General features: G+C 40.1%; 1 protein-coding gene across 1 annotated transcript in view; it reads right to left on the minus strand.

Annotated features, from left to right (window-relative positions):
* Positions 1 to 13,089, minus strand: part of TRAPPC11 (trafficking protein particle complex 11) — a 30,925-nt gene extending 17,836 nt beyond the window's left edge. Inside the window, exons 1-13 of the mRNA XM_014531396.1 lie at positions 12,866 to 13,089; positions 11,894 to 12,063; positions 11,007 to 11,077; positions 9,679 to 9,793; positions 8,546 to 8,645; positions 7,858 to 7,931; positions 5,334 to 5,430; positions 4,184 to 4,317; positions 3,039 to 3,186; positions 1,346 to 1,439; positions 590 to 669; positions 414 to 492; positions 278 to 332 (exon numbers count right to left, since the gene is read on the minus strand). Of these exons, the coding sequence (XP_014386882.1) occupies positions 278 to 332; positions 414 to 492; positions 590 to 669; positions 1,346 to 1,439; positions 3,039 to 3,186; positions 4,184 to 4,317; positions 5,334 to 5,430; positions 7,858 to 7,931; positions 8,546 to 8,645; positions 9,679 to 9,793; positions 11,007 to 11,077; positions 11,894 to 12,063; positions 12,866 to 13,069 (1,421 nt within the window). The 5' untranslated portion in view covers positions 13,070 to 13,089. The remainder of the gene's footprint in view (positions 1 to 277; positions 333 to 413; positions 493 to 589; positions 670 to 1,345; positions 1,440 to 3,038; positions 3,187 to 4,183; positions 4,318 to 5,333; positions 5,431 to 7,857; positions 7,932 to 8,545; positions 8,646 to 9,678; positions 9,794 to 11,006; positions 11,078 to 11,893; positions 12,064 to 12,865) is intronic.
* Positions 13,090 to 14,686: the final 1,597 nt, after the last annotated feature.

Raw genomic sequence — 14,686 nt, forward strand, 5'->3', positions numbered from 1 at the left:
ATGGGCGGGGTGGTGGGGGGAGGGGGAAAAAAATGCCCAAACTTCAGAAAATCTTACTGAAATAGTTTAACAAGTATTCTCACATTTAGCTAAATCTGAGGCTCCCTAAGACTTTGAAAAGGATTGTACTAGCAGATAGCACTTGAAAAAATATCACAGAAATGAAGTTTAATAGAAGTAGAAATAAATAGGGAAATATTAAATCCTTCAGTACAAATTTCTAATTGTGCTGTAAGGTCATCGTAATACTTGTAAAAATACAGTGAACATGACTCACTTCAAAGCTTTGGTGTAATCCTTTGCGTAGTAATATTCCTCTCCCATCTGGACCACTACAAAGGAAGAAAGATTTGATGTACATAATTTAAAAGCATTCCAACTTGAAGAAACTATGGCATGTTATGGATACATACTTAGATGACTTTTCATTCTCGGACACTTATACTTCTTAAACTGCGCAACAGCATTGCTCAGAAGAGTTATTATTATTTCCTGTTAGAAAAGATAAAGTGTGAGACATTCTAACAAAAACAATCCCACGTTTTACTTGAATGCTGTACAAAATAGTTGGTACTGGGGAAAAACTTACCGAGTGAACAACATTTCTCTCCTTCAGCTGAATGGCAAGAATTCCCACCTTCTCTTTTTCAGGATCCGAAAGGTCAAAACCTGTATTAGGTAAGAACCAACCCATTTTAGATAGCACATTGAACATAACTCCTCCACATGAAGAGGGGGTGTGCACACTCCTCGAATCCTTTCCTTCAATATAATGTATTTACAATTCTCAAACATTCTAGAACTTTAAAGATTGCAAGAGACAGATTTATTAGCATGGCAACTTCTCTGTGACCTCTGTTAAAGAGAACATCACGGAGCTCAATATTCTTTGCCAGGTGGAATCAACCACCTGACGAGTAACACCAGCATCATTTTCTACACAGAATATTCTTCCTGGAGACGGAAGTAAATGATTTCTCAACACTTGCCACAGAAATTGCTCCAATTGAATTAAGTATGCATAAAACACAAAAAAAGATGCAGAGAGATTATTTTTAAGGTGATACAAATGCTGTTTTAAAATATCAAACAAATCATTAAAGTTAAGACAACAGATGTCCAAATATTTTAATCCTATCCCATCTTTAATTTTAAATTATTCTCAGATGAAGTGATACAAACAAAACACTCTTAAAACTAAAAAACTGAAAATCTTTTTAAAGTATTTTTAAAACACACATTTTCACCTCAACGTAATCTGCTCTGCCTAAAGCAGCCAAGAGAAAAATCATGAGAGAATCTGCCTTCTGAGGCTGAGAGAAGGGGAGGAGGGAGAAGTGCTTACTTAGTACTCCTTGGCGCCAGGACCTCTGTCCGTAGAAGTCAAGAGCGCCTGTTTGTGTTTCTAAGGGGTCAGGATTGGGATACGTCACCGAAGCCTGCGAATGAAAACACGACCCTCAACAGGAGTCCATGTTACCCACCACAACCAACTCTCCCTCACCTGACAGAATAAAAAGTGTTCATCAACACAAACACCAACACATTCAAATACAAAGTGGGACTGCTGATCATATTCACCTGACTTCTGAGAAGAAAACGGAATTTTAAGTGAAAATAAACTGATGCCATTATATGAATGTAAATATATACACACACATATCCACCATGTGCTTATTTTAAAGGTGCTTATGGGGAAACAGGGGAAGGGGGGGATGGGTACCCTCAGCCCGGCCTGCGCCCTCTCACAGTCGGGGACCCCTAGGGGGATGTCTGACAGCCCAGGGAGCGGGCCTAAGCCAATAGTCAGACATCCCTCGAGGGGTCCTTAGAGCTGCCACAGAGGCGGGAGAGGCTCCTGCCACCACCATGTTCCCCAGCCATGAGCCCGGCTTCTGGCTGAGCGGCGGTCCCTTGTGGGAGCGCACTGACCACCAGGGGGCAGCTCCTGCATTGAGTGTCTTTGCACATCATAGCGACTGGTGGTTCTGCCGTTCGGCTGATTTGCATATTAGCCTTTTATTATATAGGATTACTAGAAACATACTTATGCAAGACCATTAAAAACCTACTTACTGACAAAACTCTTTGCTCAATTTAAATGAAAGTCCATGCCAATTCTAGCCCTCCATATCACACGTATTTTTTTAAATTGTTGACAGTATTACAGATGTCTTCCATTTCCCCCTCCCAAGTATTAAAAAAAAAAAAAAAGACACCCTAAAAGTACAATTGAAAACATACTGTTTAGACATCCATGCAGCATGCTCAAAGGACAACTCCGCACTTCCGATTTTTTTCTTACACAAGTCGATGTGTTTTCGGAACTGAGCAATTGCATCCAATGGGGTGTTGTGCTGAAAACATAGCCTACAGATCTGCAAAATGTAAAATCAACCCCAAAAGAAAAAAGAAAATCAAAGTCAAAGGCATATTCATTTAAAAATATGTAAACATTGACCTTCTGAGAAGAAAACGGAATTGTAAGTGAAAATAAACCGATACCACTATATGAATGTAAATATATACACACACATACCCACCATGTGCTTATTTTAAAGGTGCTTATGGGGAAACCGGTGTTTAAATACAATCATCCAAGAGACAGGTAAAATGAAATGTCAAGTTAAGAAACTATGCAATTAACAGTATGTCTCAGATTCTTGAGAGTCCTCCCTCGGGGAAACCTCGGGAAGAGAAAAGTCCAGAGGCATCCTCTCTGATAAGTCAGAATGATGCTCACGTCTGCGTGCCCTTCCAGCTCCTACAGCCGTGCGCACAGAAATGCAACACTGGACTTAGTGTGGCACGGGCTGAGCTGTGGCTGTTATTTTAAAGTAATTTTCTCTTGTCTAAGAAGTCACTAGATTGACAATCGTAAGTCAGCTCTTCAAAGAAAAACTGCTTCACAGGTGAAATGGAGCCGATTATATTCAAAGGCTTGGAAAAAATTACCCACACCCACTAGTTTTATCTTCTTTCAAGAGAAGAAGAACCAACTTCCTAAACGGCAGATCAGAAGGGAGTCAGTAACTTACTTCATGGCTGCAGAGGGTTTTTGCGAGCTGCTTCCGCTCCTGGGCGTAGTACGCTGCCTGCTGGTAATAGAAACCAGGATTCTGAGTTTGAATAGCTGTCAACCCTAACTTAATAGCTTCATCAAATAAATCTCCAAAGGCCTGGAATCTTAAAGAAAAAAAAAATCAAAAAATAAACAAAGAATGAAAAGAAAAAGAAAAAGCTTACTTTTATAATTATTCATCCTGGAACCATAACCTCACCAGACTGGATTAAAATAGTGCTACTGATGAACTATAAGTAAGTGGGACTTCCTGCATAAATACTAATACACACGAATCAATTACAGGTAACAGATTCTGTATCTAAGTCCACTCTTCTGAGCTGCAGCCCTTTACAATATCCTGCCAAACTAGATGCCAACATAATTGCCACCATCAAATACATCCGTGACTCTGGGAACTTCATTTTAGCAATTTTTAAACATGGGTCTCAAGTAGGAAGTTCCACGTCAGTAAAGATTTTGTTTTGTTCGCTGCTATATTCTCAGTACCTAGACACATGTTAGAAAGTCAATAAATATATACTGAACTAGAGGCCCAGTGCACAACATTTGTGCCCGGGGGGAGGGGGGGGGCGGGTACCCTCAGCCCAGCCTGCGCCTTCTCACAGTCGGGGATCCCTCGGGGGATGTCCAACAGCCCAGGGAGTGGGCCTAAGCCAACAGTCAGACATCCCCCAAGGGGTCCTTAGAGCTGCCACAGAGGCGGGAGAGGCTCCTGCCACCACCATGTTCCCCAGCCATGAGCCCGGCTTCTGGCTGAGCGGCGGTCCCTTGTGGGAGCGCACTGACCACCAGGGGGCAGCTCCTGCATTGAGTGTCTTTGCACATCATAGCGACTGGTGGTTCTGCCGTTCGGCTGATTTGCATATTAGCCTTTTATTATATAGGATTACTAGAAACATACTTATGCAAGACCATTAAAAACCTACTTACTGACAAAACTCTTTGCTCAATTTAAATGAAAGTCCATGCCAATTCTAGCCCTCCATATCACACGTATTTTTTTAAATTGTTGACAGTATTACAGATGTCTTCCATTTCCCCCTCCCAAGTATTAAAAAAAAAAAAAAAGACATCCTAAAAGTACAATTGAAAACATACTGTTTAGACATCCACGCAGCATGCTCAAAGGACAACTCCGCACTTCCGATTTTTTTCTTACACAAGTCGATGTGTTTTCGGAACTGAGCAATTGCATCCAATGGGGTGTTGTGCTGAAAACATAGCCTACAGATCTGCAAAATGTAAAATCAACCCCAAAAGAAAAAAGAAAATCAAAGTCAAAGGCATATTCATTTAAAAATATGTAAACATTGAGACTAACCTTCAAGGACTATGGAGCTTCCTCCTCTGAAGTTCTTGGAGATAGAATCGATTTTCTCTATGACAATATAGATTTTCTCTATGCTAAAACCAGAGGCTATGCCCCTTTGATAAATGAGTAAAATTACTCAGTATTATACTGAGTCTATTCTATACCTTAAAAAAGTCTGGAGTTATCATTTATATTAGCCAGTCACTTATTTCTGGGTTTCCAATCTTTTCCTACTACAGGATGCAATAAATATCCTCATATGTATGATTTGCAAGTTAGCACACGTCAGATAAATTTCCTGAAATGGAATTGCTAAGATCAAAGGCAACATCCACTTGAAATTTGTACAGTCATTGCAAATTATTCTCTATAGAAGTTGGACCAATTTATACTTACAGACACAATGAATTAAAGTTGCCATCTGCCCTCACATCACCAACCCAGTGCCAGGCATCTTTAAAATACTGAGTGTGGGAAGATTAAAGAAAACAAACAGCTCTCACCTGCCTTCTGGGGGCATCTATTTCTACCATAGATAAACTTAAAATGCGTAAATCATATGAATAAAAGTTTCCACTACGATGAACAGATACACCTTTCCTATGGCTGTGCATTAAACCAAGGAAGCCTTGTATGGTTCTAACATGTTAAGCCTTTTAAAATTCAATACTATAGGCAGCTTTCTTCTCCCTCCTTCCTGCTCCCACTTAAAAACAGACAAAAGACCCCCTTAGAACTCTGACACCCATAAAACTCAAACCAAGCATTATAATTAGGCTGCTAAGCACCAGGTGTCCTTGAGATAAAGGACATGAAGGAGGTGCATTACTAATCTAATACTTTTCAGAACAAGTAACTGATTTTGGTTTTCAAACTTTAAAAAGATAATGTGATACTTAAAAACAAATTTTCTTTATTTGGAATTAGAACTCTTACCTTGTAGTTTATAAATCCTGCCATAGTCTTAATTTCCAGAATATTAGTTTCATGGGCTCTCAATTCATGTACAAGATTATAGGCAGTCCGATAATTCCTAAGAGAAACACGAGGGAAGTGATTAATTACGCTATAAATTAATTTTAAAAAGATTCCTAAGAACAAAATTATTAAAATAACAAAGAGGATGGAGAGTTAACATTTCTTAGCACTCAACAGCTCAACAACATATACATATTAAGCTCTGATTTCCTGAAAAGTGATATATGAATTAATAATGTGTGAGTCCTAGCCGATTTGGCTCAGTGAATAGAGCGTCTGCCTGTGGACTGAAGGATCCCGGGTTCAATTCCGGTCAAGGGCACATGCCCAGGTTGTGGGCTTGATCTCCAGTAGGGGACGTGCAGGAGGCAGCCAATCAATGATTCTCCCTCATCATTGATGTTTCTATCTCTTTGTTCCTCTCCCATCTTCTCTGAAACCAATAAAATATATTTAATAATAATAATAATGTGTGAGAAGCTTCAATGACTTTTCATTAAGAACAGTACCATCACATATAATGAACAACATAAACTGATGAACAAAAACAGATCCAGAGACAGAGAAGCATCGATCAGACCGTCAAACCTCAGAGGGAAGGTAGGGGAGGGTGGGGGTAAGGGGGAGAGGTCAACCAAAGGACTTGTATGCATACATATAAGCCTAACCAATGGACACAGACACCAGGGGGGTGAGGGCATGAGTGAAGGGGTAGGGGGGCAATGGGGCAATAGGACACATGTATAATACCTTAATCAATAAAGAAAAAAAAAGAACAGTACCATCACGTGCACCTTGCTCTGTCATTAACATCTGTCAATAACTGATAGAAAAAAAGTTGAAAAACTAAAGAAAAGTGGAAAATTGTCCAGAATTACATTTAAAAATTAGTATTGTTGCCCAGCCAGTGTGGCTCAGTGGTTGAGCATTGACCTATGAACCAGGAGGTCACAGTGATTCCTGATCAGGGCACATGCCTGGGTTGTGGGGTCAATCCCCAGAAGGGGGCGTGCAGGAAGTAGCCAATCAATGATTCCCTCTTATCATTGATGTTTCTATCTCTCTCCCTCTCCCTTCCTCTCTGAAATCAGTATTTGTTTTTAAATTAGCATTGTTAAAAAATAAGTTATTTCTTAAAAGCATCACACAAACTTCTCAAACAAATAGAAACTGTTCTAGGAAAGGTGTTACCAGGACAGCACAGGTCAGTAGCTTTTAAACCCAAATGTCTCTACAAGTTAAGTGGGAAGCACTGGTCTCAGGAGCAGGCTGGAGAGGGGCAATGTTCCCGGGCGGATGGTGCTGAGGGAGAGAGCGTGGGACAAAGGAGAGCCTGGCGGAAGGGGGCCTTCCCTGAACATGGACGGTCAGGAGGAAATCTCAGTCTTCTCCAAAGAAACTGCTCCTAACTGCACCAGGTGACACTTTTCTTTCCAGAAGCGCTTTTGGACAGAATTGGAATGGAAGGTTTTTAACTAATACCTTGGATTCAAAATACACTATAGTAAACTCAGCTCTAATTATCTGAATTTGTTGAGATTTAGAGAACAATTTGGTACTTAGCACCTCAATAATAACCCACACAAAAGAGGTTTCTGCAATATTCCTCTGAATAATAGACATGTTTTTATTTATTTCTCTATTTTTCTCCCTGTACACTTAGCCTGTCCTCAATTTGAGAATATACTGCTGTTTTTATCCCTCTGTTACACTGCCACTGCCAAAGCTAGAAAGAGATCATGTTTTATTAAATTGTGGCAAAGGAATGAAAGGCTTAACCTCTGCCAACACATACCCAACTACTCATCAAAGCTCTAAGCAGAGAATTGAATGAAAAATGATGCCATTGTCAGGCATTAAAAACTAAACAACAACTTTAATTAAAATAAAATCATGCCCTCGCCAGTGTGGTTTGACTGGAGTGCTGTCCTGTCTACCTAAAAGCTTGTAGGTTTGATTCCCAGTCAGGGCACAAACCCAGGTTGCAGGAGGCAACCAACCAATGTTTCTCCCTCTTCCTCTGCCTTCCTCTCTATAAAATCAATTAAAACACAAATAAATAAACAAAATCATAACTGAATAAATGCACTATATAACTCAAATTCATAGTCTGATTTAGATAATATTTATATGTATATTTAACTTTAGAAGAAAGCAGTCTTAACACAAGCATTTTACTGAATATACAAATAAGTAGAAAGTGGTAATATTTTAATATTGTTTCTTTAGTTCATGTCATTTAATGAAAGTAGACCAGAAAGCCTTATAACTGTATGAAATTTACTTACAATAACAGAATTTTTTTAAATCTAAAAATATTATATTCCACTCATATCTATATAAACTAAATACTATACACCTGAATCTAAATTAAGATAAACATTTTAAAATTAGTTTGGTTGTGATTCAGAAGTTGCCATTAATATCGTATTATTAAAATCAAGATAAGAAAAATTTAGTTTGACAACTGTTAGAAACTTACTTCAGCGCATTTTGTGTATCTTGTTTCAACTCACTGAAGAAAGCTATTTTAAACTGATGTCTAACAAATAAAAGCTGAAAAAAGAATAGAAAAAACATCATTACACACATTCTCTTAAAAATATAAAATTTTTAATTTTTATTGAGACACAAAAGTATAAGAAAATATTCAAAATTAAAGTTCAAAAATTATTCCAACAAATAAGTATAGTTAAGAAGGCTATAAAAGTCTACATTTAAGAACATTAAGGGCAAAGGATACAAAAACTAATTAGCTCTTAAATGCTTTAAAAAGCCCTGGCCTGGTTAGAGCATCAGCCTGCAGACTGAAGGGTTACGGATTCGATTCTAGTAAAGGGCATGTACCTAGGTTGCAGGCTGGATCCCCAGCCCCAGTCGGGGCACATTTGGGAGACAAACAATCAATGTATCTCTCTCACATCGATGTTTCTCTCTGTCTCTCCCTCCATCCCTCTCACCCTTCCACTCTCTCTAAAAACCAATGGAAAAAAATATCCTCGGGTAAGGATTAACAAAATAAATAAGTAAGTAAATAAATAAATGCTTAAAAAAAACTTTAAAAGTACTGAAGCCCTTTAAAAACATCAAAGTATTAAAAACATTCACTATCTCCCTCAAATTAATCTGCTCTAGAATCTTTATTTCCTTCTTCAGGGAAAAACACGTACCTGGTGTGTTGTTTTATTCAAAAATTCTTTATGAGATTTCACTCTTCTGATTTCTGTGTAGTAATAGGTCTGTGCATGTTCATAAAAGGCATTTTCTAATCTATTAAAAAATAGAAAGTTGCTTCTGTGAACTGGACAATGGTCACATAATTTGTGAGATAAGGCTATATCTGCAGGCTAAGATATGATGGGACTCTGACCCTTTTAAAACATTATTTAAATACTAAAGGCCCGATGCATGAAAATTCATGCACTGGAGGGGGAGGGGTCCCTCAGCCCGGACTGCCCCCTCTCACAGTCCAGGAGCCCTCAGGGGTGGGAAGCGACCGGGTGATCAGGGGAAGGCGACCCCCCCATCCCCCCTCTGCTGCTGCCACTGCCGGCAGCGCGAGCCTCGGCCGACCCTGGTTACCTGAGCCTCCGGCCGGCCCTGGGTGGCTGGGTGGCTGAGAGGACTGGGGGACTCTGGGGGCAGGCGCGTGACAAGGTCGGGCCTGCCTAGGGGTGGGCCTGGCCTTGCCGTGCATCTGCCGCCCCGGAGGGGCTGAGGACACTGGGCGCCACCATCTTTGAGGGCGGGCCAGTCAATTAGCATATTCCCTCTTTATTAGATGGGATATACATAAACATTGAAAATGAAGTAAAACACAGGCCAGAAATAGAGACACTGTCATATAAAAGGACAAGTATGTCAAAAAAGGCCAGATGGTAGTTACCGAGAAGTCCAATTTAAAATATGAAAAAGTTTTTTAAATGAAGTTGACCTAGAGATACATATGGTGTCAATGAGGTGATGTTACATGGCAGTTCAGTATATGCTGTAAGATTATATTTATTTTTATAAAGAAAGACATTTTTAGGAAGGGAATTAAGTCATTGCTAGTGGAATCGCTTCTCGGCCTTTTGGTGAAGATCAAGTGTAGTAAGATGCTGACAGTGGTTACCCCAGGGAAACGGAGAAAGTTAAAGAGTTGACTAAGGGGATTTTACTTTTTATCTCATATCCTCAACACCATCTGAATTTTTTCCCCATTAACATCTATTTTTTTGTTTTTATAAATGGGTCTAAACCTCTAATTTCTCAATGCCTAATAAACAATCTAAAGAAAAATATTTCAAACACCTTCATTTACCTTATAATATAACCCACAAGGTGGTCAGTGTGGGGCAGGACAAACAAAGATTTTCCTGAGAGTTCACACGCATTACATAAAGCTGCAGCCCTTTCTGAAGCCATAACATCCTCTCCTGTTGACATGGCCCACAAAGATAGAGAAAATAATTAATACATTTTTCCCAATGAGCATTTCCCCAAACCTGAGCAATATAATCCTATATAATAAAAGCCTAATATGCTAAGTGTCTGGTCGTCCAGTCGGCCATTCAACCAATCAAAACGTAATATGCTAATGATACGCTAAGGCTGCTCAACCACTCACTATGACATGCACTGACCACCAGGGGGCAGTCAACCAATCACTATGACGTGCACTGACCATCAGGGGACAGACGCTCTGACCGTAGGTTAGCTTGCTGCTGGGGTCCAGCCAATGGGGACTGAGCGAGATGGGCCAAACACACCCTGGAGCCCTCCCGCGGTCCCTCCCCTGCCCAAATCGTGCAACAGTGGGGTCCCTTGGCCTGACCTGCACCCTCTCGCAATCCAGTGCACGAATTTCGTGCACCAGGCCTCTAGTTAAGAATAAAAACCCACCACTGCCACCATGCCAGTAGGATTCCTGGGGTCCCTGGGAGCACTTCGGGTTCTTAGAAGTGCCACAGTACATTATCTGTCAGGAAAACACTATGGAGTTTTCTCCTGAGCCAAGATACACTAAGTAATGCCAACACAGAGGCCACAATGCTATTTCAAAAACCGTAACTAAAAATGGAAGCAATAATTCATGAAAGTGGATTCAGGATGCTACAAGTTTCAACACTGAAACAAAAAATATTTTGGCCTCTCAGTAGGTCTGTGGCCAGACCAGGAATCAAACCTGCGACCTTTTCAGTGCATGAGACAACGCTCAAGCAACTGAGCCACTCTGGCTGGGCAAAACCTAGGCATTTTCTAATGAGAAATTAGAAATACTATCGCATTTTTCTTGGCCCTATTACAAATTAAGAAAAATAATATTACACAAGGAATATAATTTTAAACAGATCTAAGATAAGTAAGTAAACAACATTGTTTAAAAATCAAGTGGTAACTGTTTTGTCAATTGCTATATGCCTACATCGAGAGATAAGTGACAGGGAGCAGGACTTAAGAAGATCTGCACTCTTGAATATTCTTAAATTTTTACAATAAGCACTATGCATGCGTTACTAGTACTTTTACGTTACCACACTACCTTTCCCACAACCGAATGCATAAGAGACTTCGACATTAACAATTATGCTTCTTGGTAATAAGAACTGGAGGCATAAGACAATTAATTCATTGTTAACTTTTTGATACCTGGGGGCAACGGGGTTTTCTTCTGAATCAGAACCACTGCAACTTTTGTGTTTCTCCCTTGTAAACTCTGCCTGCAATGGAAAAATTATAACATTAAATAATTAAATTGTTTTTTAGAAATATACTAGTATTCAAGCCCAGATGGTGTCACTCAGTGGTTGAGCATCAATCAGCCCATGAACCAGGAGGTCATGTTTCAATTACAGGTCAGGACACATTCCCAGGTTGGAGCTCCATCCCCACTAGGGGGCGTGCAGGAGGCAGCCGACCAATGTTTCTCTCTCATCATTGATGTTTCTATCCCTCTCTCCCGCTCTCCCTCTCTCTGAAATCAATAAAAACATATTTTAAATACATATTTGTATTCAAGACCTTACTTAAAATACATTTGATAATCCAAAGAAATTTCAACTAAAAAATCTACAAGATTAGAGGAAATCTTTCCCTGCATACAAAGAAACATGATTTCAACTTCAAAAATATAATCTCACATCAAGCTTTGGATCCTCACAAAAGTCTGTTTTGAAAGTAAAAGTTTAATATACACTTTCATGTAAAAGTTATAATACAATATCCTTATAGTGATACATTACAGAGTAGTCATTCAAAAGAATTATTTTGAAACTGAGCTGGTGATAGAGCAAAAGTATTATGAGGCTAACGAGCAAATTACTGTATCTTCAAAAAATAGAAATGCAAGAAAAAGCATTTGAAAATTCAGACCAATTCGTCTTCTAATTTCTTCATCCTGCTCAGCATTATTTAAGTTAATGTGAATGCTTCCTGTTTGGAACTGAACACGTTTCACTGGAGTTCAGCAATCCCCAAAGTGACCACTGCGGCCTAAACAGTGCCCAGTGGCCACCAACCTAACGGGCCGACCAGACCTGACTATCTCCACTCTGGTGGCGCACTCGGACTGCTTTTCCTTCCACTGCGGCTCGTCCCAGTCCAGCTCGTAGAATACAACCACCAGGGCTGGCACCAGGTTCAGATGCTTGTTCATCCAGCCGGTCTTGAGGATCCCTTTCGGAATGTACCACTCGTAGGAAGTTCTCTGCAAATATTGGCAAAAGGTGAAGAGTTACTGGATGACAACAGCAGCGGAAACCGCCTGTTCTTGAGCCCCAGGCACTGTATGGGCATTTATCTCACCCAGTGTATACCCAAGCCATGGTTAATAAGACGAGGAAATTCCAGCTTACAGAGACCAAATAAGAGCCAGAAAGTACTAGAGATGGGATCTCAACCCCAGCGCTGTGACAATTTTCATTTAAAGAATGAACAAAACCAAGTGTTTCTAATGATATTAAGGCTCTCAAATACCCTGGAAGCAAACATCCCTTTTCCAGGTAAATCTGACTTATATTCCTCACCATTTCAAGTGTCTGTTCTTGTAAAAGCTGCTCGCATAAACTATTATCTGAAATCCAACATAGCTTCATTTGTTTCAATACATGTTGCCAAGATGGCATTTCGCTTTACTTGTAAACTGTGAAGACCATGGATCCTACGACGATACTGGTAATGATGAACGGGGAATGTGAAACCTTCCTAAATAGAGAGGCCTTTATGGAGACTTGGGGTTTTTTAAAAACAAATGAAAAAAGGAAAAACTAGGTTCACTGTATAAAAAGCTTAATAGTTATAAAGTAATTATTCTGCTGGGTTTTAAAAAAAAATTATTAAACACACCTGCAGTGTACTAGATTTGACAAAGTCCAGGGTTTTCTCTACTGTAACCATCCCCTTAATAAACTCAGGGGTTTTCGAGCTCAGACAATAGGGACAAAAAGGATAAATGCACATACAGAGACAGAGAGGGAGAAGGAAAGCCCCCATGCAATCAATGCCGTTACCTTGGGTCTACATTTGGGATACTCGTGGTCCCCTGGGAGCACCTTGAAAGAAATTGGTACCCGATCAGCCCTCCGATTGGCACAGAAAGCATCCCAGACTGCTCGGTGGACAGCATTATACACCACATCCAGGCCGGTGAGAGCGACAAAGGCCATCGGCCGACAACATAACTCCACAGGGAAGTCCCACTGTGTGGGACCCATGCTCAAGGCGTTCTGAAAAACCTACAATACAAATGTTGATACATTCATTAACTCATTTTTTAAAAGCCCAAATCCATTTCTAATATGTGAATCGCCACCATTTAGAAAACATTACAAAAAGGCAAAAGACTCTGAAGTGTCTGCAAATACAAAAGAAATCAAAAATTTTTTTAAACTTTGATTCCTAAATTGACCTATTGACATTTGGTAACTATTGGTACTGTATTTTTTTAAAAATCTTTCATATTACAAAGGTAGTCAACTTTAAAACTAATCAGTATTTTCAGTAACATCTCAAAATGCACACAGAACTTTGGAATGAGCAGAGCAAGAAAGCAGAACGCCATCAAATTAAAATAGGTCTCAAGACCTACTTCAGCTATAAAGAAAAGTAATTATTGACATAGATATACAAAAACTGTAATTATCTATAATTTCTCTGTAATTGCTAACATCTAATTTCTGAATTCCTGAGATATTATTAAAATGATATGCTAATTATCTAGTCGGTCCTCCATATCTCGGGTACCACATCAGCAGATTCAATCAACCCTACTGTGTAGCCTATATACGTGTTCTAGCAGTCACACAAGAAAAGAGAAATAGGTGGAATTAATTTTAATGATATCCTATTTAACCGATATATCCAAAATACTTATCATTTCAACATTAATACAAAAGTGATTATCAAGATAGTTTCCTTTTTTGTACTGTTTTCAAAATCTGGTGTGTATTGTACACTCAAAGCACATCTCAATCTGGTCTAGTCTATTTCAAATGTTCAGTAGCCACATATGGCTACTGTACTGGGCAGTGCAGCTCTAAATTATTGCAACTTTGTCCCAAAGAATGAAAATTGTATCTGAAATTCTTTCACATTCTATCCTAACAGCTTTGGCACTTGAAATAGGTCGTGCTTATTCTGCAGCAAAGGAATGGGATGGCAAAGGGCAGGTACAGAGGCGTATGGACCTCGATGACAGCCTCGCCTAGAAGAAGCCAAGGGCGTGGACGGATGGACGGAGGCGCAGAAGTAGCAAGCGAACACCCTGGACAGGGACCACGTAGTGCAAGGGAATAATGTGGAAGACGGCATGCACGATAATAGGGAAAACTCTTGCAAAGAATGATGACGCAATGCAAAGGAAGGCGACCTGCTCAAAGTGGAAGGTAAATGTATGTGGTCACTATTTTTTAATTAACGAAGGTTCAGGGTGCAGGACAAGGCGAATGAGGATAAGATTCAAAGAAGTTCAACTACAAAACGACCAAAATAGGAACGACAGTTTGAGGCTTGGATGATGGGAAGAGAAAAATAAAAAAAGCTGATGTTGAGGATGTGACCCAACAACTGACTTAAGAAAAGGGACCGCCCCAGGATCGCGTAAGTCAGGAAAGGCGGAGAAGCAACGCTGAGCCCTAAAAGCTGATCTACCTTCCTCCCCAGCCCCCCTTAAACCTGGAGGCCCTAGAAACAGGTGCACAGGGGCTAAAGGAGAAATGCCAGCGTTGCACCCGCTGACACCGCTGGAAAACGCAGGCCCTAACATCAGCCTTAGGAGCCAGCGCTCTCCCGCGGCGGTGTCGCCTGGCCCGCAGGTCTCCGGCCCGGACTCA

The sequence above is a fragment of the Myotis brandtii genome, unplaced genomic scaffold, assembly GCF_000412655.1.
Source record: "Myotis brandtii unplaced genomic scaffold, ASM41265v1 scaffold802, whole genome shotgun sequence".
In the NCBI taxonomy this organism is placed as follows: domain Eukaryota; kingdom Metazoa; phylum Chordata; class Mammalia; order Chiroptera; family Vespertilionidae; genus Myotis; species Myotis brandtii.